This window comes from Bos mutus, chromosome 25, assembly GCF_027580195.1.
Source record: "Bos mutus isolate GX-2022 chromosome 25, NWIPB_WYAK_1.1, whole genome shotgun sequence".
NCBI lineage: Eukaryota > Metazoa > Chordata > Mammalia > Artiodactyla > Bovidae > Bos > Bos mutus.
In genome coordinates this window covers 38,439,162-38,463,610 of record NC_091641.1, presented here as the reverse complement: position 1 = coordinate 38,463,610, position 24,449 = coordinate 38,439,162, and the positions used below count along the sequence as shown (strand labels likewise).

Here is a 24,449-nt window from a genome sequence, read left to right as displayed (position 1 = left end):
CCTGTGCTTCCCCACCTCTCCTCTCCTCTGTGTGCCAGTGTACATGGGGCTTTGAGAGCTCTTTAGTGGGTGGGACTCTGTGATCTAGAACCTTCCACATTGTCCCAGGAGAGCTCTGTACAGAAGGAGCAAGGAAATTCTGCTGTCTTCTCTGAAAATACATTTCGGGGTATGTTGGTAATTTAAAATTGGGGGAGGGGAACTTAAATTTTGCTTGAAGTGTAATCTTTTTTTCTTTTTCTTTTTGGTAACTTTTAGATGTAATTCACACTTGTAAGACTAGTATGAATAACCACTCCCTTATTCCTTTTACCAAGCCTCAGCAGTTGTTAACATTCTGTCCCATTTGGTTTGTCATTTATAGTGTATATTTTCTAAGAGCAAGAACATTCTTTTATGTAACCACAGTATGTTCTCAAGATCAGGAAATTTAATGTCCAAACAATATTGTCATCTGTACTTACCCAGAGTTTTTCATTTGTCCTTATAATGTTCTTTTTACCCCAGACTCAGGATGCCGGTCTAGGACCTTGCGTCATGTTTGGTTGTCATATCTTTAGTCTCCTTTAATCAGTAACGATTTCTCAGTCTTTCTTTTATGACCTTGACCTTTTTTAGGATTGCAGACTAACTGCTTTGTAGGATGTCCCTCAGTTGGGTCATCTGATATTTCCTCATGATAAGATTCAGATTATGCATTTTTGGCAGAAACAGCACAGACATATAGTGCCCTTTGCGTGGATCATGTCAGGAGTCATGAGGTGTCAGTTTGTCCCATTAGCGATGATAATTACATTTGAACCCAGTCAGTTAGTTAAGGAACTGTCCACCGGGTTTCTTCATTATAAAGTTATTATTTTTCCCTTTGAAATTAACAAGGAATTTGTGACTTACCTTGACACTATATGGATCTTCCCTGGTGGCTCAGATGGTAAAGCGTCTGCCTACAATGCCTACCATGTGGGAGACCCGGGTTCAGTCCCTGGGTCGGGAGGATCTCCTGGAGAAGGAAATGGCAACCCACTCCAGTATTCTTGCCTGGAAAATCCCATGGATGGTGGAACCTGGTAGGCTACAGTCCATGGGGTCTGTAAAATCCCCTGGATGGTGGAACCTGGTAGGCTACAGTCCAAAGAGTCCGAAATGACTGAGTGACTTCACTTTCACATTCTTCTTTGACACTATGTAAGTGTCCTGTCCCATCAAACTTATCCCAGTACTTACAGCATCCGTTAATCAGTCTTGCTTAAATCAGTTATTACTGTTACTTGCAAAATGGTGATTTTTCTGATTCTAATGTCTCTTCTCTGTTTTTGTTTTTGTTTTTTTTTCTAATTTATTTATTTATTTGGCTGTGCTGAGTTTTAGTTGCAACATGTGGAATCTAGTTCCCTGGCAGGGATTGATCCCATGCCCCTCCATTGGGAGCACAGAGTCTTAGCCACTGGACCACTAGAGAAATCCCCTTTCTCCGTTTATTAGTTGGCATTCTACTAAAAGGAAGAGCTTTCTTTTCTTCTCCATTTATGTATTCTTTCATTTGTATCAGTATGAACTCACGGATTCTTATTTCATTCACTGAACCATCATCACTATTACTTTGATGCATAAGCTGTCCCTGACTGCCTGTAGAAGTCTCTTCTGGCTGGCTCCTGTATTCTTTCGGTGTGTCCCATCATTGTTTCAGCACTTCTTTACTTTATGTCCCAGCTTGCATACACTTTCCTAGCCAAATCCTGGAACCAGCCATTTCTCCAGGGAGTCCTGATTCCTTTTAACTGTCTAGTAGGATTTAGGAACCAAGATCTGTGCTCTCGGTGTACTCATTGTATCTGGAGTGTCACTGCTTCCAAGTCCTCTCAGCTGACTGAGACAGGAAATAAGTGTGTATGTGTGTGTGTGTGTGAGCGCACATTCCTGGGTCAGGAAGATCCCCTGGAGGAGGGCATGGCAACCTGCTCCAGTATTCTTGCCTGGAGAATCCCCATGGACAGAGGAGCCTGGCAGGCTACAGTCCATAGGGTTGCCGAATCAGACATGACTGAAGCGACTTAGCACATGCACACATGTGCACTTACAGACATATGTTCGATACCTATCTGTCTTTCTGTGTTTTTCATGTGATAGAGTATATATATACATATATGTGTACACTGATCCATCCATTTAACAAACCAGTGAGTTCAAACTGATAGTTCCACTTTCAGCCCAACACCGCAAGGCTTGTCTAGTCTTCTGCCTGTCCATATTTGAAACTAAATAATAAAGAGAGATTATTAATTTCTAACAAAGAGAAATCTGGCTCAGTTACCCTGTATATTTACTCATTTGCTCAATCCTATAACATACAAAAAGTAATTTGAGAACTGTCATTCATACCACTGCAAAAAGCAATCCTGCTTAACTGGCATTTGGGTATATGGCCAAAGTACTGTGCTCAGCTTACTCAGATCACTTCTTTTTCTCCCCTTTCACTGTGATTATATTATCTGCTTAAAATGCAGGTAGGTTTCCACTGACTATGTTTGTATTCCATTTATATGGTTTCTTTTTTTAAGGGGGTTGGGAGATTCTCTACTGCCCACCTTTAAAATAAAATCCTTGTCTACCTGCAATGCAGGAGACCTGGGTTCAATTCCTGGGTCCGGAAGATCCTCTGGAGAAGGAAATGGCAACCCGCTCCAGTATTCTTGCCTGGAGAATCTCGTGGACAGAGGAGCCTGGCAGGCTACAGTCCATGGGGTCACAAGAGTTGGATACTACCAAGTGACTAAACCACCGCCAAGTGTGTAGGGGGCACAGAAGTTGTCTTTGAGTGCATAGAAGAAAAGCATAAAAAAGGAAACAAGTCCTTGATAATCCCACGACTGTTAGTGTTTTGATGTGTCTCCTGCCAGTTGTTGATGAGGAATATCATTTTTGTCTTATATTAACTAGTTTTTGAACAGGTTGTATATGCTAATCATTGAAATTCAGTGGGTACAAATTGAAAACTGTGTACGATGAATCTCCCTTTCATTCTTGACTTTTACCCATTGAATTCCACTCTCCTAAAGCATCCTGTCTATCTTTCTAGATGCAAGCCTGTGTAGACATGTATGTCTGTGTGTGCCTTGTTTTCATACCAAAGATAGAATACAACTGTTAGCCCCATCTGTACCTTGGTGGTTTTGTTTTGTTTCTAGTTCTCACTGTGTTTGGGAAATAGTCTACGTGTGGCCATGGTATTCCTCCATACAGATACATCCCCTTTTGTTCAGCCAGACCCCTGTTGTTGGATGCCTGGGTTCTCATCTTTTTGTTTTTTTGGCTAAGCTTAACAGCTTGCAGGATCTTAGTTCCCAGATCAGGGATTGAACCCGAACCCTTGGCAGTGAGAGCAGAGCCCTAACCACTGGATCACCAGTGTTTGTCATTGATTTTAGTTGTATTTGTCTTTTGACTTTGGATGTGTTTTTGCCTATTTGTATGTAGATTTCATCAGTTGAGAATCATAGTGAAATTTTTCCTATTTTTCATTTATTATAATGAAGGCATTTTTCCGTGTCTTTGAGTACTTTTAAACATTCTCTTTGTTGGCTGAATAATAGTCCACTGATGGGGGCTTCCCTGGTGGTCCAGTGATTGCGACTCAGAGCTCCCAATGCGGGGGGCCTGGGTTCGATCCCTGGTCAGGGAACTAGATCCCACATGCATCCACTAAAAATCCCACGTGCTGCAACTAAGACTGGGAGCAGCCAAATAAATAAATAAAAATAAGTTTCTTTTTAAAAAAAAAATAGTCCGCTGATGGGAGTCCGCAGTACCTGTACACAATCTTATAGCTTAGTCTGAAAAAGTAAAATTGTGCCTGCTTTCCTCTAGAGGGCGCGCTTGGAGAGGATGAAGATTGTTGTGGCTACCATTTTACCATCGGAGTCACTGCCTCTTGTTACAGATACTTTTTATTGATCCCAGTTCCTCTCACATCTGAGGTCCTTTCTCCAAGGTCCTGAATTGTTGTGACTTTCTTTTTTCATATTTCTTTGGTGAACATTGAAATAATACGGTAAAACTGAAGGGTGTCTATGTGCAGAGATATTTTTTCTTTAGCATTGAAACAAAAATATTAAAATGGAAATTGAGGTCTATGTACATTGGTCATGATGCATCATGAAGGTGAGAGGGAAAGGCATGTTGCAGAGTGAGAATGCAATATACTCTTCTTGTAAAATTTTTACTTAAAAACTTCTTTATGGTGAGAAGGAGAGTGAGTGAGTCATGGGAAGAACACCTCAAAACTGAGCTCTTATGAGCAGGTCACCCTGGGAGTCAAGGTGAGGGGGAGATTAATTTTTTATATATCTCTGTATCTGATTTGCTACAACAGCGTGTTGATAATTTACCCTCACCCCCTAAAAAATCCCAAGGATGTTGAGTTAAAGAAAATGGTAACTGAGTTCCATTGTCCAGTGAAGACCTGATGAGAGTGGCCACAGACCATAAGGCCCCACTTGTGCAAGGGGCTGGGAGCCGAGGAGGCTCCTGGAGGACTGGGGTGAGGGTGGCTGCAAGAGGAGCCACTTGCCTCCTTGCTTATGGGCATCTGTGATGAGGTGGGGCTATTGGGGGCTGTGGGGGACAGAGGCCTGTGCTGCTCCTCCCTTGGGGCAGGCAGGGGCAGCTCTGGGTGGGAGTTGCTTCCAGTTGTCACTTCCCTCTTTCTTTCCCAGCTGTCCCTTTTGTAAAGGGAAGAGAGGGTTCTCTTTAAAGTGATTTGCTCAGCTCTGGGGGCTTGGGGACCTTCTGTAGAGAGGCACTGTCTCATTTTTCTGTCTCATATAATCAGGTTTGGTTCGGAATTCAGGAGGCAGTGTGCTCTAGGTCAGTTTGAGCTCCTGCAGCTTGTCCTCAGGCAGTGTGTTGTAGCACAGGCTCACACCACACATACGGGTCTTCGGTGAGACGTTTCTCATGCTCATTGTGGTCCTAGGGCCTTGCTGTCAGGGTGCACTGGTATCTAAGGGTCCCATTTTTTTTGTCTTTGTAGGAAACCATAAACACAGGCCCTTTTGTGATGCGCTCCACGTGTCGGAGGTGTGGTGGCCGGGGCTCCATCATCACGTCTCCCTGTGTGGTGTGCAGAGGAGCAGGACAGGCTAAGCAGAAGAAGAAGGTGGTGATCCCCGTGCCTGCCGGTGGGTCTGGGCTCCTCCACGAGGCCATCTGCCCTTGTTTCTGGAGCCGAAACTCGAGGAGAAACCACAGTCTCCTGCGTTTTCGTCTGCACCAGTTACCCTTAAGATCTGCGCGTGTCATAGGGAAACGGCACCTCGCATGCCTGTCCTGCTCCTGCGAGAAGCAGCTCCTCCACCTCCTTCTGTCCCAAGGCCAACGTTGTACCCACTGCCCGCCCAGCTGGCCAGCCTATGACCCCCACCCCCCACCCCAAACCAGTCCTGTTCCTGGAGTGGTCTTTGCACAGGGTGGTATGATCACGTCTCACACTGTTGAAGACTCTGTGGCGATTCTCAGGGGCCAAACACTGGCCTCCTCTTCTAGCCCCTCCTGGTCTCAGCCTCCTATCTTCTTAGGCTCCCCCTTGTTGCCTTGCTGCCTGCAGCTTCCTCATCCCCAGGGGAGCCTTCTGGAAGCATTTCCTTAGATGTTCCTTTGGAGCTGTGATCTTTTCCTTCTAAGCACTTATCTCTGTTTGTAGTGATACGTGGTGTTGTTATTCAGCTAATAACTGTCTCCCCTGTGGGTGTGCTCAGTGTCATCCAACTCATTGCAGGGACCGTAGCCTGCCAGGCTCCTCTGTCCGTAGGCTCTCCAGGCAAGAATACTGCAGTGGGTTGCCATTTCCTTCTCCAAGGGACCTTCCCGACCCAGGGAGTGAACCTGCTTCTCCTGCATCTCCTGCACTGGCAGGCGGATTCTTTAGTGCTGTGCCCCACTAGACTCTAAACTCACTGGGGTACTAGGTGGACCTGCTGGTAAACTTGAATAAGTGTCATTTGGTTATCAAGTACTATATGCCGCACCTTTGAAAAGTGACACTTGTTTTACTTGTTGCCGTATTGGGTGACTGTGTTGTTCCTTGTTAACAGGAAACAGGAATGACTAAGTGGGTGGGTTGTAAATAGATCCAGTATAGAAAATGCCTTCAGACATCCCAAAATAATTGTTCTCTTGCTTACAGGAGTTGAGGATGGCCAGACTGTGAGGATGCCTGTAGGAAAACGAGAAATTTTCATCACATTCAGGGTAGGTGCTCTGTTTGCACAGCCTCTTTTGGGCCCTTGCTCTCGTGGAGAGGGTGCAGACCAGGCTTTTTATGGGTGAGATGGGAGCTTCATGGAATACGCCTGGCTGTTCAAGTTTCTAAGGCAAGTGGTGGCCACCTCAGCAGGGTGATCAAACATGTGTTACATCAAGCTTTTGTGCTAAATGTGGAGAGAACAAAGTTACCCCAAGGTGTTTACAAGTTGGCAACAAAGCACTCATAAAAATACAGAAAACATCTTTTATTTTTTATTGATGTATTGAATTGTTCATGGGGACAGTAGGTGCCAGAGCTACAGATTTACATGGGACGTGCAGGCAAAGTTTTCTGAGGCAAGGGTAACAGAGGAAGTGGCACCTCTGTCACTGATTCCACCAGGCATGTCCCTGAGACGGTGCGGCAGGCGGAGGCAAGGTGTGTGCCAGCCTCGTCTACAACTGTGAGCACTGCCAGTGGCCTGCTGCCTTCGGGAGGAGATGGTGAGGGGGCTGCACTGTGGGCACTTAGGAGCAGAAGCTGGAGACACACATGTTGGCGTGAGACGCCCTGGTAGCTCTCGGTTACGGACAGGGAGTGAGCGGGCTGCAGGCCGAGGAATGAGGTCATCTGTGTAGTTTCAAACCACGCGAGGTGGTGTCATGTATTGTTTAGGGACATGTAGAAAAGGTAAACAGACGCTCCTAGGAAAGATAGAGACTAAATGTAGCAGCTGCTGTGGAGGGGTGAGCAGGAGGGGGAGAAGTCACCTGTGTCCTGGTCTTCTGTGACCTAAGCAGGGTTGTGTGTACAGCGTGTGCTAATTACTTGTGCTGATTTACATATGTGTGAAATATTTCATAGTTTAAAACAAAGACAAAAATAATGTAAAGGGTGAATCTTTAAGACTGAGAAATTGAAGAGAAAGGTCTCAGTCTGGAAGCCAGTCTATGAAGAAGGTTTGATAGAGAATTCAGATTGTTCCCAGCTGATAGTAGAGAAGAAAAGAAGAAATCACTGGAAGACAAAGAATGTCTTTGAGATAAAAAAACAGTGCTTATAAAATCAGAATCATTCCAGTGCTGCTAGTCTGACTTGAAGGTAGCTTGTACCAAAAGACTCTGGAAAGTAAACCCTTTCTTCCTTTGTAGATTGTATTAATCTGTGTCTCTAGTAAAGTAAGATTTTTATATTTTTTTTAATTTTCAAAATTTAGTTTTATTTCCCTCAAGACTTGAATAGCTTCATCTGAGAGGACACTGTGGCATTGCAGTGAAGGAAGAAGCTGCCCTGTAACTCCCGGAGCCTGGGGGAGGTGGGCGCTTTGGTGAAAGTACCCTGTCTCCCTGGATGCTGCACGCTGAGCCGCGGCTGTGGTCTGCTCTCCAGAAGGACTTCTCTGAGCGTTGGTAACCCTCCCGTGCTTGGCCGTAGGTGCAGAAAAGCCCTGTGTTCCGGAGGGACGGCGCAGACATCCACTCGGACCTCTTTATCTCCATAGCTCAGGCCATCCTCGGGGGCACCGCCAGAACGCAGGGCCTGTACGAGACCATCAATGTGACGGTAAGAGTGCAAGCACATTCTCACTGCTCTTTTCTTTCTAAAACGGGAAATGGCTGAAACCTGGGAACAACCTGGCGGAAGGCAGGAGGAGTGTGGGCCACACCTTGGGTGTGACTTGGCCGGGAAGCAGCTCCTGGGCCGTGTCCATCCTGGTGGGCTTGGCAGCAGCTTCAGTGGCGCCCCAGGTTGGCTCTGCTTCCTCCCAGGTCCTACTCCCTGAGCTCCTTTCCTCCTGCTGTGGGCTCGCCACCCCAGACTCCTGGCCCCCAAGCCCATCACAGGCTCTGCTCAGGGTAGACCCAGCCTAGCCAGTTTCTGTGTGGTGTTTGGTGGGTTTTATCTAGAAACCTGAATGGAGTTCTTTTCGGGAGTAAGATTGTCTTCATGTCGTGAGATGTTTTCATTTGGGTGGAGGTGGAGGAAAACCTGAGGTTCCTTTCTTTATAGATCCCCCCTGGGACTCAGTCAGATCAGAAGATTCGGATGAGTGGGAAGGGCATCCCGCGGATTAACAGTTATGGCTATGGAGACCACTACATTCACATCAAGATCAGAGTTCCAAAGTAAGTGCCTCCTGGTGTGATGAGGTCCACCCACTCTCTGCAGCTTCCAGCACCAGCAGGAGCCAGTCAAGGACTTCTCACCTGCCAGGCAGGTGCTGAGCCCGACCGCCCAGCCTGTGTGGCACTTCTGCTGTAAGCACTGAGGCTTAGGCAGGTTACTTCTCCCGCTAAGTCTGTCCTGCCCAGGTGCTCCTTCGGAAAGTGGACATGATAAAAAAGTTCGACCTCGCTGAGTTGCTGGGAGATGAAATGAATAACCCATAGGGAGCAGTTAGTTATTATTGCTGCTGTTGGTTTTATTATTATCACTCTCGGGTCGCCCTCCATCTGAGAGATGATCTAGAACCAGCTGGCGGCAGGTATCGTGTCTGGCCTTCAGGAGAAAAGTCCTAGGGGGAGCTGTAGACATCTGGAGCAGGGCTTGCCAACTCCTCTCAGTGGGCTGGATTTCCAGCACTCTCTTTAATTAGATAATTTCTGACACACACACTTGTAACAGCTTTTCATCCCTCTGGTAAACTGTTTACCATGACCACAGTGGCAGTTGTTTAGAACAACTCAGGGTAGTTGAAGAGGTTTACTTTACAGAAGCTTTAAGGGTGTGGGCTCTTGGGTTCAGGGTGTGCCCAGTGCCTGGGTCGAGGGTCCTGCCTTTCCCACATGCTGCATGGGGACCGGCCACGTCCACATCCTTTTGAAGAGCTGCCCAGAGGAGCCGCTTGGATACTGACTGCGCTCGGTCCACAGGAGACTGACAAGCCGGCAGCAGAGCCTGATCCTGAGCTACGCCGAGGACGAGACCGACGTGGAGGGGACGGTGAACGGCGTCACCAACACAAGCACTGGTGAGACAGCCCTGTGGCCCGTGGGAGCCCCTCAGTACCTGGGAGGGCAGATGGTTTGGAAACATGTTGGGGTTTCCACTGGGGAATCTTCCTGGAGTCTCCAGAGGGCCCAGTAGTAAGAGAGGGGCTGAGTGTTGGGCAGAGTGGCGCGGGACCGCCACACTCTGGGGAAAGCAGGGCCCCCCGCTCTGGCCCTCATCCTCTGTGCACGTGCTGCTGGCCGAGGTCAGTGAGTTCTGTGACGCTTCCCTCCAGGGAGCATCTGTGTGTCTTAGGACTGCTCTCCTGAGTTCTAGCCTTGGTTCTGCCACTTGCCCTGTGACCTTGGGCTCATTCCTGCATGAGATCTTCCACCAGCTAGATTCTTCCAGCTCTAGCTTGTAGCCACTAAAGGAGAAGATGCATGTCTTCCTCACCCAGGTGGCTTTCCCTGGATTTCAGAGTGTCCTGTAAACAGCAGCTGCTACAGGCTTAACAACCCCAGATCTGCCTGTGTGCAGCAGGTCTAAACTCTGAGCTTCTAGGGCCGTGAACAAACAAAATGCCTTGTTTACTCTGAGCTTAAACATCTATAGAGTGCAGTTAAATATTGGTGATTGGTGAGTAGCCATGTTCCCCCAACTCTGACCACAGGCAGAAGCTTTGGCTACAGGCACTGTGACTATAGCCCTCGTCCCTCAGGATGGGGGTGCTTTGCCCAGATGAGGTGCTCTGCTGGGATGGGGTGCTCTGCTAGGATGGGGTGCTCTGCTGGGATGGGGTGTTATGCCGAGGAAACGCTGTTCCCTGTCAGTTGGGCCTCCTCCTGGGCTGGGACAGGCCATGCTGAGGGTGAGTTGGCTTCTGTTGCCCAATGTGTTGGCTCCTGGTTGCATCACTTTGTTTTTGTCTGGGTCCTGAATTTTCTCTCACCTTCTTGGAACTTGAATGGTATTAGATTAGTGTACAGTCAGAGCAGGTGATCAGAGCTGAGGGTGGGGTCTTGGTCTGGGAGCCCTGGGACAGGGCTGGGGGTCCTAGTGGCAATAGCCTTTGCTTGGAGTTGGCCAAGCTCCCCTAAATCCAGGGGACCAAGTCCTCTGTGAAAAAACAGCTGCCACAGATTCTATCTGTGGCCAACTGGGCATAAAGTGAGCACTTACTGTAGTGGTTTGGTTCATAGACTTTTTCATATTTTCTTATTACTATCCCTTGGACTAAAAAGAAGTGGGGATGATTCTTCCACATAACTCTACTTATGCACCTCTAGGTTTTTTTCCTGGGTCCCAAACATTCCCACAGTCACAGAGCATGCGAGATTTGCTCTGCAACCAGCTTTCAGCCATGCGCCCCTCCCCCAGGGGAACTCAAGGTCTTCCTGACTGAGCTCTGAGTGAGACCCTGGGCCTTGTTCACTGTTTGCATGTCGGGTATTATCCACCAGTTGTTATCAAGCCCCTTCCTGAGAGCTCAGATTGGGAGTTGATCCTGCAATCGGCTTCTGAGTAACGTCCATGGTTCTTATCCTGTTAGCTCATTCCCTCTCCCCGCGTTCAGCCGAGATTTATTGGGAGGCTCTTATGTGCCAGACACTTTGCCAGTTCTTTGTTTTAAATTTCTATTGACATAATTTTGCTGAATATATCATAATGTTAACATATGTGTTGCATGTGTTTGTGAAGAGTTCATAAAGTGAAATGAGTGTCCTGAATTATTTTTTTTTTCCACTCACTTCCATTGTCATTTCAGAATTGTATTCAGTGGGAAATTTGGCTCCCAGATATAATTCTTTAAATGGCTTTTAAGAATCTTAGCACTGGAATGCAATGTCGGTCAGTCCGCAGCCTGGGTGTGGTTAAGCCTCTTGTTACTGTGAAGAAAGTTCCTTTTGCCATCCACGTGTGAGGACACACCGGTGCACACAACGACCTTTCCCGACGTCTGTACTAAGGTGCATCCTGCTTACTCAGTAGAGCCTGAATCTCTGCTGTTAAAGTTACACTGGAAGCAGTTGCCTGCAGTCATCAGTGGTTCTTGGGCTAGCGTATCGCTTAATAGCCCCCAAGTGCCCGTGGAGATAGTCACTGCAGATGTGTCTGCTTTCACCACGGGAAAGGTATCGGGAAGGCATTTGGAAAAGTTACCACTATGTAGGAAAACAACCTAAACGTTTTTGGTGGGTTTAGTATCGCTTGTTTATTTTTGTTCTCTGTAGCCCCTGCTGAAAACCTTAATAATGGCTGACCCTGGCTTTGTTCCCAGCCTGAGAAGCAGAAAAACCGCAGCGAGCCGGGGGCCTGGGGCACTCTGAGGTTACCAAGTGACCTTTTGGGTGTAGAGACAGCATGGCTCGTTGTTTGTGCTTGTGGGTCGTCGTTAACTCCTGCGACGACCCCTGTACGTCCATTTAGCTGTCGTGCAGGAACCTATTCCAGAGCTTGGATCCACCTGCGGTCTCTTCTCTGATGAGCTGACGCCATTGACTGTTGAGCCCCTTTATTTAGGCAGGGTGGAGGCAAGAGGAAGATGAGGAAAAAGACATTTTAGTGGAACAAGAGGCGCTCTGCTGGCTCTGAGCGTGTAGTCAGCTCAGGTAGTCAGACTGTGCATGTAGACCCCGCACCTCTGCCTGTAGGGTGGGTCCGGTCCTCAGATGTCACCCTGGAGTCCTTTTGGCTTCTGTTTCTCGCACTGATGGTCACCAAGCATTTGCCATGTGCTCAGAAGCAATGACCAGAGAGACGGGGTCCCTGCCCTGCCCAGCTTACAGTGTGAGCGGGGAGGCCAGCAGGCACTGAACCCCCAAGTAAGTGCCAGACTTGCTTATGACACTAGGAGCTTGTACCTGTGGAGGAAAAGGTGGTGCAGATTCGTGGAATGAGCGTTACTGGCTATTCATCACCTTGTAAAGAGCCATGGATTACCTTCCCCACCTCTTCCGGAGGCCTGCTGCCCAAAGCTGCGGGCCTCTCACCGACAAAGACGTCTGAGACTGAGATCTTGGGGACATGGGCATTTTGTCCCCTCTACACACTGTCCTTGACATACATCCCCCTGCACGTCGACATGCACTAATTCTCCTGGTCCTCTTGCCTTGTGACGTGTTTGTGCAGAGGGGCTCTCACGGCCCCTCTGGAAACTGAAGGGCGGCCACCCCATCTTGGGGCATTTGGAGCCAGGTGCTTGCCCGGTGACACGCGGGGCCCTTGGCTGCCCCGTCCCAGATGAGCAGTGCACATGTCCTGGGGTCCCGGGTGCCCTGGAGATGGTCCGTGCGCACTGGCCGGGTGTGGAAGCTGGTTGGTGGCTCTCGGCACATGCTCTTCACCTTTTCAGAGCCTGGGCTTTGGTGTCTGACTGCTTGGGTCTGAACTCAGACCTCCTGCTCGTTTATTTGCTCTGTGACCTTAGTCATGCCACCTAACCCCTTTGTGCCTCTGGTTTTTGTTTCTTTTATCTGGAATTTACCTGTAAGGTTATCGTAAGGATTGAATGAGGTATGGACGCCATGTAGCCTGGCCTGGAAGGCATTGGCACTGGCTGTTTTTCTGTTATGGTTCTTAAGGTGGGACAGCTGCCTGTTGTCCTTTTCTGTTCCTTGTTTTCCTCTCGAGGGCCAGTGACTTGGGGAGCAGTTGGGATGCTCTAAGTGCTGAGTCATCTGATGAATGGGACAACCCTGGACAGCCTGATACGGCCACCTCTCCTCTCGGGGTGGCGCTTGGTGGCTCTTGGAGTGCAAGCCCTGGGTGGCCAGACGGGGCCTGGGGTGGGCTGCGAGGAGATCTGCACCCTTGACCCCAGTTCTCTCTGCTGTTTATGCCCAGGTGGCAGCACCATGGATAGCTCCGCGGGAGGCAAGGCTAGGCCTGAGGCTGGGGAGGACAAGGAGGGATTCCTTTCCAAACTTAAGAGAATGTTTACCTCCTGATATCCCAGCCGAGGTAGGAAAATCCCTGAGGTTCCTCCCCTTCATGCCCCTCTGAACTAATGAATCCCTGTTTTCCCTCATTTTAGCCAGTATCATCCCCCCACCCCCAGAGGTGAAGAGGTTCCCATCTCAGGCATGGTGTGAGCCCAGCCTCAGCCCAAGGGGAGCTAGCCGGTAGTGCAGGGCTGAACCACTCCTGGAGCCCCCCAGCCCTCCTTCCACCAGCTCCCGGGGGCACTGCATCCCGCCGTGGTGGGAACCAGGTTGCCCATAGTCACAGAGGGCAGGTCACAGCAGAGCCAGGCCTAGAACTCAGATCTCTCCAGCCCCGCCCCGTCCTGCCTGGGACGTCTAGGCAGTGTCAGCTTTAGTGTGGGGCGGGGCGGGGCAGTGACGGGAGTCCTGCTTGCTCAGCATGGTGTCTCGGGACTCACCTTTCACTTGTGCTGGTCCCGGATGTTGGGGGCTCCTTCCTGGGGACCACGGAAGTTCACCAGCAGGGCGTGTCCTTCCTGCGAGGCCAGTGAACTGTACCCGTTTGTGTCTTGGCTCAGGAAAACGGTCCACTGGGAACTAGGCAGGGAGCAGCAGCACCTCCTCCTGGCCAGGCACCTTGGACGCAGGAGGATTCCCCACGGCAGCACTGAGCCCCTGCCTGCAGAGGCCTCCGGACCGCCTTGGCAACAGCAAACTCACGTGACCACGCAGCTCTTCATGGAAGGTCACTGCGGACGGGACAGACCCTGGGCAGTCAGGCATGGCCGGCCTCAGGGCTGGTAGTTTCCTGTCTGTGGGTAGGTAACTTGGCCTCTTCAGGCTCTGGCAAAGTCAGACGGCTGGACACTTCCTGCAGAGCTGAAACTCTTAATTTGGAACTGAATGTGGTTAAAGAATTAAAGGCCATGCTTACAGCTTGAAAATGAAGCCTTAAGCTGCACCAAGTTGTGACGTGATTGATTTCCCTCTCAGCAAACCTCCGGGACGTTCCAGAATGAGTCTTTCCTGACAGGTTGTCCTTTCCGGGAACCTGGGGCACACGCCCCACTGGTGTCACCCACCCTTCAGCTGGAGTTGGTTTTAATTCCCAAAGGTACTGAGCAGCTGGAACCTGGGGGCCTGGGGCCTGGGGTGACGCCTAGAGGACAGTCCCTGCAGAGGCCACTCTTGATCACATGGGCTGTGATCTCCGTCAGGACGGACGGGGTGGCCCTGTCCCCGACAGTGGAGTTGTGTTGTTCTAAGGCACGCGTAAGTGGGGCTCCTGCCCTTCTGCTGGACCGCAGCCGGCGTGGCCTGGGGCTGACTGAGGGCCTCTCAACCCCAGCCCTGCCCCGCTGCTATCAGGGCCTTGGGTCTCACCACTCACTACTGACTTGTTTTCAGACGTGTGTTTAAATTATTCAATGCTGAGAATCATTGTCTTTTCCCGTACGAGTGTTTGTTCAGAGGAGAGCGTGGTCTCGGCAATCGAAGGTTCTCCAGCATCCAATCAGACCAAGCACCATTTCCCAGCCTTGGCTCCTGGGACGTGCAGGTTCCCCTGTGTTTCCAGATCCCCCCGCTGTGGCAAGACAGGCTAATGGAGAACCCTTCTGATTAGTGTCCTTTCTGTTTCCCCCCCATAATTTACTAAAATAAAGCATCTGCTAGTGTCTGCTCTAAGAATGTAAAATGATTCTGTATCAATGTAAATAAGATTATCTACTGCAAAGAGATATTTAAAACCTGAATTGTGGTCATCTCTTCTTTGAAAGAGTTTGGACAGCTCTCTGCAGGTGGCCCAGCAGCGGGTGCTCACCTGCCTGTCAGGCCACCCCACGTCTACTGGCCTTCCTGGGGGTGGCTGGAGGTGGCTTTCCTCAGCATCAACCCCACCGAGGGACAGGTGTCGCTCTGACAGGCACCGACCCTCCTAACCTGGAGCAGGGAGCTTATCCTGCAGTGATGTGCTGATCTGAACGAACGTTCTAGGATCCAGCGTGTCGCTTTTACTCTGGGAACCCACTCCTCAAAACACCTGCGGTGTGGCCTCCTTAGGTCCCTGAGCGTCACCACTGCCATCACTAGATACTGTTGTTTTCTCCGTTGTTTTCAGAGGAATATTAAGGTATTTTGTGTGTATTGCAGTCTTCGTCTGGGCTATGGTGGCTGGAGTGGGCCCCAAGCACATGACTCTGCCCTGCCCCGGGGTTCTGGGCTGAGCAGGCTGTAGTGGAGGCGGGGGTGGGCACTTGCTGGATTGGGTGAAGAGGCTGGGAAGACTTGGTGGGCAAGAAGGAGGCTCAGCGACTTCCTGCCAGTCTCTAGTCTCTTCCTCCGTTGAACAGAAGTTTGCCAAGCACCTGCTGTGGACTCAGTGTGGGCTGGGCAGGATCTGAGACCCCAGGGTACGGTGGTGGAGGGCTCGATCACGTCTCTCTTGGCACCTCAGGTCTTCCTAGAGAAGTCAACCAAAGCCATGTTTTTTGAAACTAGCAGTCTAGACTTGGAAAGGGGAAAGTGGATTTTCTTTCCAGTGAGACATCTTCACGGCTGTGCCAAGGCATTCTTCCTTCCGATGGTCAGAAGGTGGCGGGGCAGCATTTGTAGGTTCGGGTCCCCCTCGAGGCCTGGCTGGACTGGGTTTGGCTCATTCCCACAGCTGGCTCCTGAGATCTGTCTCCCGACCCCTCTGCAGCCTGAGGTGGGGCTGGAGCATGAGCTGAGCCATTTAGAAACACAAGAGAGTGTCCCTAGGCCGCTGGGCCTTTGTGGCTGGGAAGTGAGCACTTGCTGAAGTGCTGGGAGGAGGGCGGACAGGGGAAGGCACTGGAGGCTTGCGAGGCCTGACCACAAGGGGCCCAGGGAGTTAAACGCTGCTTCTCCCCAGTTCCCCCATGTAGTCTTCACAGCAGCCCAGCCAGGGGGCACCAAGTGAGCAACCCACCCCAAGAGGCCTGGTAAAACGGCCAGCACCGGCCGGAGCCTGCCCTCAGCTCCCTGCAGCTCACCCTGGAGCCGGTGTGGTGGGCTGTCCCCAGGCTTCGTGCCGACCAAGGGCCACTCCTGGATCCCGATATCATGAGTCAGGGTTCCAGCAGGTGAGTATCCCCTCCAGAGGGCCTGGAGTACTTGGGCATCACAGGGCTGGACACGGATGACTTGTTGGGTTCTCCTGCTGATACGGGTGGGCTTGGAAGCCCATGTCATCACGTCTGCTCCCTCCTACCCTCCTGGGAGGCTGCTCCCTCAGGCTGTCCCTGTGCCCCTAAAGTGGGCCCTCCAGTGTTCATCACCCCCTGCTCTCTGCAGCCTGATGTTGGTCTGCAGTCGTCCTGCACACTGATATCTGGCTCTCCTGCTAAACCAGACTCAAGACACGGTGCATAACTTTCCTGGTTAACACTGTATTTAGGGTCCAGCACGCTGGATAAGTTGTTGAAGAAGTGCTTATGAATCAACAGGTCGAATGAATTTGGCAGCCCTGCTATCCTTTCAGTGCCTCTGCAGGTCCCAAGGCCAGAGCAGGGTAGAGACCGCAGTGGACGTCCTGCAAGCCCACAGAGACACCAGTCTCCCCGCCGGCTGTGTCCTCCGGGCCTTCGCTTCTCTTCTCTATAGTGAGCAGGAGAGGGAAGCCGTCCAAATGCCTGGGGGGCTCTGCCCACCGAGCAGGGCTGGGTGGTCACGTCCCTGGTTTCCCCTCCCTGCCTGTGCTGTGGACAGCATCACCTCTTCTCCATAGGGCTAAGTTCTCGTGCCCTGGGGTCCACAGCTCTCTCACGTCCCTTCAGGGGTTTCTTTCTTACCAGCATGTTTTGAGATCACCACATCTCGAGGCTGCTGCACCCAGGGGCCCAGGAGGCAGGTGAAGGGAGAGGAAGAAGGGGCTGGTCTTCCCACCCTAAAACTCAGAAGGAACACGGAGATGACCGGATGTTCTGGGGTGGAAGAGTGTGCGTACAGGGGTGTCAGACGTCCCTGGCTGCAGGGCCAGGGGCAGGGGGTGCTCTTGGCCCCCCACACTTGGCTGGGCACTTGACGCTTCCTATTGGAATTTTCATGGCCTTGGTGCCCTAGCATCTGCCACCCCAACCCCAAACCATGAAACAAAGCGCTTTTCTTTTGGAAGCCATCTGTGAGAACAATGGCCTTTATTTAAAAAATAAACTTTCTTGTAACACGAGAGAGGGTCACTGTGACCGCACCCCCAGCCCCCCGAGACGGGGTTGAGAGGTGGGCAGGGTCACAGCCCTGCGAAGTCCTCTTTGTGCTGCTCTAGCCACTGGTCCAGCCTCCTGGCCTTGGGGTTGAGCTTCAGGGTCAGTTCGATGTTGCGGTCGGGTTTCAGGGCATAGAAACGGAACATGTTGGCCAGATCCCGGGCACCAGGGAAGCCAAGCTTCTCGTAGTCCTCAGGGCTTGTCTGCAAGCAGAGGGGCGTCGGTACCTCAGTCCCTACTCTGTCCCCCTGAATTCATCTGAAGACTGTTGATGCTAAAAAGATGAAACTTCAAAAACCACTGTTGCAGGGCAATTTATATCCAGTTCTTCCAAGATCATGAGGTGCAGACATCTCAATCCCTTCCATATCAGGACTCTGCTTTTGTCACTTTGTTGCTCAAAACACCAAAGCTGTTGTTCCCCTTTCTTGACCAAACTGAACCTTAACTCCTTGGCTCCCAAACCCTCCATGGCTGCCTCAGGCTTTCGTTGTTTAGATAGTAATACACAGCCCTTTAGTGCACGTTTTGTAGAACGTTCTTTGTGCCAAGGGAGCGTCTACATCATTATTCCGTTCATTCTTCACAGTAGCCTGAGGACAGGATACCCTCCGTACACCCACTTTACAGATGAAGAAACCGAGGCAGAGAGGGGCCAGGGGCTGGGCCTCTGGTCATACACAGGTGGGTGTTAAGGGCTGGGAGCAAAATGTGAGCCCAAAACGTGTCCTGCCCTGGTCTCTCCCCTCTTTACTGCTCTGCTTGCGTCTGGGGGGCTCTGTGGGAGGTTTCTGTCATTTAATGACTCTGAGTATCCCAGACTCTCAAAATGATTAGAAACAACAAACCCAGGGGTCTGGACAGGACAGGGTAGGTGAGGGAAGGGGCCGGATGGGGCCTACTGCAGCCTCCATCCCCTCCGCCAAGCAGTCCAAGACACCCCGTGCTCTCCCTCCTTGCTTTGGCCCCTGCTGGGCCCTCTTCCTGGAGCCCTCTCTTGCCACTTGGCCCTCTGCCAGAGCCAGACATCTCACTCGGCAGCCACACTTCACTCCTGAGGACAGCACAACGTCAGCATTCTCTAAGGATGAACTTGGCTTTGTGATGCTCAGAGCGTGGGGCAGCCCAGGATGCCACTCCCCTGCTACCCGCAAAGCCCCTCGGATGGGGCTACCGCGTTCCCGCCAGGCCTCTCACCTTGGCATCGCGCACCGCCTTGCCAGTGTGCTTGGTGAGCAGGGCGGCGTACTCCTCCGCCGTGTGCCTGCAGGTGCTGAGCCCGATGTTCCTGCCGACGTACTCCTCTGGTGTCTTTAGCAAGCTGAGCACCACGGGACCCAGGTCGGCCACGGACATGCCGTCTATGGGCACGTCACCCATGGGCAAGCCTGGGAGGGGGAGAGGGATGTGCTGGCCTGTGTCTCTTGAGGGGTCGGTCTCCACCAGCTGGTTGGCGCACAGGTCAGCACCTGGCCTAACTCAGACACCTCAGGGACAGCAGCAGAACTGAGTCAGGAAACAGGACATGACGGAGCTCTGCCACTGGCAGGCTGTTCAAATCCTGGGAGCCCGGCCGGGGAGAACTCCAGGCCTGCCACCCGTCAGGCCTGGGACAGGAACAAGCAGAAGGAGAGCAAGGGGCTTTGAAAGGCGCTCTGCCCAAGAATGGGTGCAAACCCCAGTTCCTGACGTGGATGCCCACGGAGGATGTAAATGCCAGCAAGAAAGCTCGGGTGGCCAAGGCCGGGGCCGAGCCCAGAGCAACATGGTGGGTGGGTGCTGATAAACGTGTTAATGAGTGACTCTACCGGCCGCGGTGTGGCTTTCAGGAGGGAGAAGCAGAGCTCTGTCTAGATGAGGCACCTAGAGCTCTCAGGCCCTGCCTGTAAAGTTTCCACGGCTGCCCATTCAGACCACCCAGGAGCCTGTGGGGATGAACTCCAGCTCAGTGATGGAACACAGGTGACTTGACGATGGCTCTGCAAACTGTAAAGGGTGGTGTTGGGGTGCCAGGCCCAGGGAGGGTGAGCAGGGATCATGCAGAGGTGAGGAGCCAGGGGAGGGTGCTGACCCCTCCTGCTCTGCCTGCCGAGCCTCCTGCACTGTCCCGCCGGCGGCAGGACACAGGTCGGACACGGTGCCCTCCAAGCTGCTTAGAGATTTGGAGACAGGCACTGAGAAGAAAGTGCTTTCCTACCCCTGGGAAATCTACAACTGGACCTAGCCCTCCAAACCCTCTCCTCACTGATGAAGCAGAAACAAGAACCACGCTTGTTTCTGCAAAGCTCTCCGAAAGACACAGCACAGTATCCCCGCACTGGGCAGATCTTCCCTGGGGAAGTCTGGGCCATGCCCGTCTCATGGGACAGGACACGGATGCCCAACAGGGTCATGGGTCTATTGTGAGAGGGCTGGGGCTCAGACCTGGAGCCCTCGGAGGACAAGCCCGCTCTCTGGGCCACCGTGGCTCTGCATGGTGCCAGCAGACGCCCGAGGGAACACACTCACTCAGCAAGTAGCTCCTTCCATCCGGGGCTTTCTGGGGCAGGAAGTAGGAAAGGAGGTTCTCAAAATAGGAGGGCAGCCGCACACTGGTCATGGGGACGCCGATGTCCCTGAAATACTCTTCCACCTCGCCTTTGCCGTCAAAGTGTCCCACTGTCAGTCTCCCCGCCGTTAGCTTCTTGATGTTCTCCAGGCCGCTGTAGACCACGTAGCGCAGGCCCAGGCGCTTGGCCAGATCAGCCAGCAGCTTTCCCTGGCGGGCGAGTGGGCAGGAAAGGAGAAACCACAAAGCTCAGAGGAAGGGTGTGTGTCCCCATCGTGGCCCTGGCTCTCCCCCCAGAGGCCACTGTGCCAAGAGCCACAGGCCACTAACCCCTCTGATAAGGTTCCCCCTTTCCTGTGCAGCTCCCACAGCATCACATCCTCTACCCCAGGATTATAAGCCTCCCACCAGCCAACAGCCTTAGCACCCCTTCTCCAGATCATCCAGGTTGTCCCACCTTCCAGGGTACTGGGCCGAAGTCCACCGTGTGCCACCTGGGAGGGGGCGCACAGAGGCTTCCCGTCTCTGCCTGTGCTCAGACAGCATCTTGTCCCCATGCTGTGCTGTCTTCCTTGGAGAGCCCCAGCCGTCCCCTAGGGAAGTGCTATGGCTCAGCTGTTGAGCACACAAAACACGCCACCTGGGATCCGGACTGGCTCTGCAGCGCCCTGGCTGTGCCTTCCAGGACAAAGGGTCTAACTGCTCTGCCTCCTCGGTTAAATGGGGACAGACCACCTGGTGCATAAGGCTGTGTAGGGCGCTGGATGGTGGCCTCCCAAGAGATATGTCCACCTCCCATCCGCCAGAACCTGGGAATGTCACATCGTTTGGGAAAGTGTCTCCAAAGATATTTTTTAAGTTAAAAAACTTGAGATCATCCTGGATTACCCTGGTGGGCCCTCAACCCAATGACAAGTTGTCCTTATGAGAGATGGAAGAGGAGACAGGGAGAAGAGGAAAGGCTGCGTGAAGACAGAGGCAGAGCCCAGAGTGACGTGACCACATGGAGAGCCACCACCACCAGACTGGAAGAGGCAAGCCTCCAGACAGGGCAGGGCCAACACCTTGCTGTTGGACTCCTGGACTTCAGAGCTGGGAGAGAATGAATTCCTGTTGTTTTAAGCCACCTGGCTTGTGGTCATTTGTCATGGTGCAGGCGGTCAGGTTGACGGGATCTGCATGAACCAGAAAAGCTGTCTGTCCACTCTGAGAGGGGCTTCCAGGTACGACAGCAACTGAAGGCTCAAGGTTAAAAACAAAGAGACCAGGGGTCCAGTCCAGCTTCCCTTTATGGACCAAAGTGGTCCAATAAAGCTCCCCTTTCCATGGGAGGAAACACAGACCAGCTCAGGGAAGTCACGTCCACAGCCAAGGCGGTGGGAGCTGTGGACGAGGCAGGACTGAAAGCCGATGGCCAGGGGTCTCAGCCCTGGAACCCTGGCTGCACCAGTCATACCTTCTACAAACACCCAAGCGCCTGCTATGTGACAGGCCCGCTGCAAGTGTCTCCACCTTCCAGGGGATTTTAAAAAGATGCATGTTTGTCTCACATCCCTCCCACAGCAGCCTGGGCTCAACGCCACCGACCAAAGAGAAGCTGGGTGGAAAACAGAATAAAGAGGAACGTGAAACATCTAAAAGGGACCTGGCAGATTTGGGGAATGACGGTGACGTGTTATGCTTTGATTGTTGTTGTTCAGTCGCCAAGCTGTGTCGGACTCTTGCGACCCCATGAACTGCAGCACGCCAGGCTTCCCTGTCCCTCACCATATTTTGATTAGAACGTTAGTTCCATGCGTATGTGTGCTGTGTGTGTGCTAAGTGGCTTCAACTGGGTCCCACTCTTTGCAACCCTGTAGACTGTAGCCCTCCAGTCTCTTCTGTCCGTGGGATTCTCCAGGCAAGAATACTGGAGTGGGTTGCCATGCCCTCCTCCAGAGGATCTTCCTAACTCAGGGACTGAACCCATGTCTCTTATGTGTCCTGCACTGGCAGGTGGGTTCTCTACCACTAGCGCCACCCGGGAAGTCAGTTATATGGGTATATTTATCTTCAAATTTCATCAAACTGTACAATTAAAATGTGTACCTTTTAAGAAAATTATGGGTCAGCACAGTTGTTAAGAAAAATGTGAAGTCACTGGATGACATAAAGCAGATTGGGGTTGCCTCGGCCTGGGGAGGGGAGAATGGGGAGGGGCTGCCACCAGCTATGGTGTTTTCCTTTGGGGGTGATTAAATGTTCTGGAATTAGTAGTGGTGATGGCGGCACAACTTTACAAACGTGTGAAAAAACACTGAACTGTTCACTTCAAAAGGGTGAACAGTATGGTGATATCTTAAGTCATTGGATGAAGAAGCCACCTCCTGCCCTTATCAAAGTCTAGGAGGGCTGCATGGAAGAGGGGAAAGGCTGCAGTGTCCGTCGTCACAGGCAGGGGGCAGCCCCTCTCTGACAAGTCAGAGCTGCCCTGCAAGGGCCAGTAGAGAGACCTGGGAGCTCTTTGAAGATGCCTGGCTCCTGCCCTGGCCTCCTGACGCCCAGCGGCCTGGCCTCACCTGCTTGACCTCCTGCTCCTGGCTGCAGTTCTCCCAGTAGTTGGTCACAATGAAGGTGGCGTGAGCCCCGCTCAGGGCCAGCTCCATGCTGGCCTCGTCATCCTGGTCTCCCTGCACTACCTCTGCACCTTGCAGCCTCAGCTGCTTCGCTGCCCTCTGCCCAGGGTCCCGGGTCACCACTCGGACCCTAAATGTCCCATCTTCCAGGAGTGTCCGGGCCACTGAGCCTCCCTGGGCACCTGCGGAGAATCAGAAAGACCTGCAGGGTGGAACCTGCATGGTAGGCCTGCGCAGGGTGGCGCCCCTAGAGCTGGGGGGCGGGGCCGGCCGGACCCCCGGGCTGTCCTGGGTAAGGGGTCCAGCGCCTCCTTTTGGGGTTTCGCTTACCTGTGGCTCCAAACACCACCACCAGCTTCTTGTCCGCCATGTGAGCGGGAGCGGAAGGTGTGGTCCCGAGAAGTCTAGGGGCAGTGAGAGGCGCAGAGTGGGCGAAAGGGCGCGCGCGTCGCATAGGCCCCAGGGGGCGGTTCGGCCGGGAAACAGAGGGACTCCGCCACCCCCGTCCCCTAGGACTGGCTCCGGGTCCTACCCGCAACCCTTTCCCGGGCCCTCCAGACCAGCTGTACCTCCCAGTGGAGGCCTAGATGTGAAACGCTCCGGGAACTGGGGACCCGTGAGGCTGCAGCCGAGTCCACGGCGGAGGGGGGATGCAACCCTACATGTGGCGCCGACCCTCGCCCTCAGCTCCAGTGGCAACCTGGCAAAGCCATGCTTTCCCAGACACCCTGCATGAAGGGACCCCAGGCTGGGTTGCTTCCGAATCCTCGCCTTCCGGGCCCTCACTGCGCGAAGCGGACACGCCACCCCCCTCCGCAGGCACAGATGGTTCGTCCCGACTCGGGCGAACTCGGCCGAAGGTCTGGAGCCGCCGGCCCGAAGCCTACGTAAACCGAACTTGCGTAAATCAGGTCTGACCGAAATGCACTGCATAGGCGAATGCTGGTGGTGACGGCTGCGCCAAGCAAATATGAGTAACTAAATAATTTTTATTTTGCATGAACATCTGATCTTTGAGATATGGGTGTCGCCCAAAGACAAATCTATATTCGTGACTCTTTTTTTTTAAATTTTATTTTTAAACTTTACAAATTGTATTAGTTTTGCCAAATATCAAAATGAATCCGCCACAGGTATACATGTGTTCCCCATCCTGAACCCTCCTCCCTCCCCCCTCCCCTTACCATCCCTCTGGGTCGTCCCAGTGCACCAGCCCCAAGCATCCAGTATCGTGCATCGAACCTGGACTGGCAACTCGTTTCATACATGATATTATACATGTTTCAATGCCATTCTCCCAAATTTTCCCACCCTCTCCCTCTGCAACAGAGTCCATAAGACTGTTCTATACATCAGTGTCTCTTTTGCTGTCTCGTACACAGGGTTATTGTTAGCATCTTTCTAAATTTCATATATATGCGTCAGTATACTGTATTGGTGTTTTTCTTTCTGGCTTACTTCACTCTGTATAATAGGCTCCAGTTTCATCCACCTCATTAGAACTGATTCAAATGTATTCTTTTTAATGGCTGAGTAATACTCCATTGTGTATATGTACCACAGCTTTCTTATCCATTCATCTGCTGATGGACATCTAGGTTGCTTCCATGTCCTGGCTATTATAAACAGTGCTGCGATGAACATTGGGGTACACGTGTCTCTTTCCCTTCTGGTTTCCTCAGTGTGTATGCCCAGCAGTGGGATTGCTGGATCATAAGGCAGTTCTATTTCCAGTTTTTTTAAGGAATCTCCACACTGTTCTCCATAGTGGCTGTACTAGTTTGCATTCCCACCAGCAGTGTAAGAGGGTTCCCTTTTCTCCACACCCTCTCCAGCAGTGCTCTTAACACCCAAGGCTCTGTCTCAGTTCTTGTATGCCTGACTCATACTTGAGGTTGCTGCTACTCCTTGCCTGAGCTTGAATTCTTTTCAACAGAAAAGATCTCTCTCTCTCTCCTCTCT

General features: G+C 52.0%; 2 protein-coding genes across 6 annotated transcripts in view; one reads left to right on the top strand and one right to left on the bottom strand.

Moving 5' to 3' along the window:
* Window positions 1-14,852, top strand: part of DNAJA3 (DnaJ heat shock protein family (Hsp40) member A3) — a 31,194-nt gene extending 16,342 nt beyond the window's left edge. Inside the window, exons 6-12 of one of the 2 annotated variants that reach the window (XM_070362213.1) lie at window positions 5,030-5,177; window positions 6,182-6,246; window positions 7,676-7,804; window positions 8,252-8,367; window positions 9,115-9,212; window positions 13,019-13,135; window positions 13,677-14,852. In XM_070362213.1, coding sequence (XP_070218314.1) covers window positions 5,030-5,177; window positions 6,182-6,246; window positions 7,676-7,804; window positions 8,252-8,367; window positions 9,115-9,212; window positions 13,019-13,122 — 660 coding nt within the window. In that variant the 3' untranslated portion in view covers window positions 13,123-13,135; window positions 13,677-14,852. The remainder of the gene's footprint in view (window positions 1-5,029; window positions 5,178-6,181; window positions 6,247-7,675; window positions 7,805-8,251; window positions 8,368-9,114; window positions 9,213-13,018; window positions 13,136-13,676) is intronic. The other variant, XM_070362214.1, reaches the window with a different exon arrangement.
* Window positions 14,853-17,238: 2,386 nt separating this feature from the next.
* Window positions 17,239-23,427, bottom strand: NMRAL1 (NmrA like redox sensor 1). Of its 4 annotated transcripts, none has more exons than XM_070362461.1 (6): window positions 23,020-23,254; window positions 22,818-22,891; window positions 22,431-22,669; window positions 19,833-20,082; window positions 18,522-18,712; window positions 17,239-17,527 (listed from the first exon to the last, which is right to left on the bottom strand). In XM_070362461.1, exons 2-6 carry the CDS (start codon window positions 22,855-22,857, stop codon window positions 17,348-17,350), a joined length of 900 nt encoding a protein of 299 aa, XP_070218562.1. In that variant the 5' UTR covers window positions 22,858-22,891; window positions 23,020-23,254; the 3' UTR covers window positions 17,239-17,347. The 4 variants fall into 4 exon arrangements, with proteins under 4 accessions (XP_070218562.1, XP_005887888.1, XP_070218563.1 ...); XM_005887826.3 differs by having other exon boundaries at window positions 23,057-23,137; XM_070362462.1 differs by lacking the exon at window positions 22,431-22,669 and having other exon boundaries at window positions 23,057-23,427.
* Window positions 23,428-24,449: the final 1,022 nt, after the last annotated feature.

What these genes read in the sequence shown, in the direction of transcription:
- NMRAL1 (XM_070362462.1), bottom strand. Translation starts at nt 23,420, where the DNA reads ATGCAGTGCATTTCGGTCAGACCTGATTTACGCAAGTTCGGTTTACGT. An exon ending in GGTGGTGTTTGGAGCCACAG is followed by an intron (nt 20,083 to 22,817) that starts GTAAGCGAAACC and finishes CTCGCCCGCCAG; the next exon opens with GGAAAGCTGCTGGCTGATCT. An exon ending in AGGCGGTGCGCGATGCCAAG is followed by an intron (nt 17,528 to 18,521) that starts GTGAGAGGCCTG and finishes CTCTGCTTGCAG; the next exon opens with ACAAGCCCTGAGGACTACGA.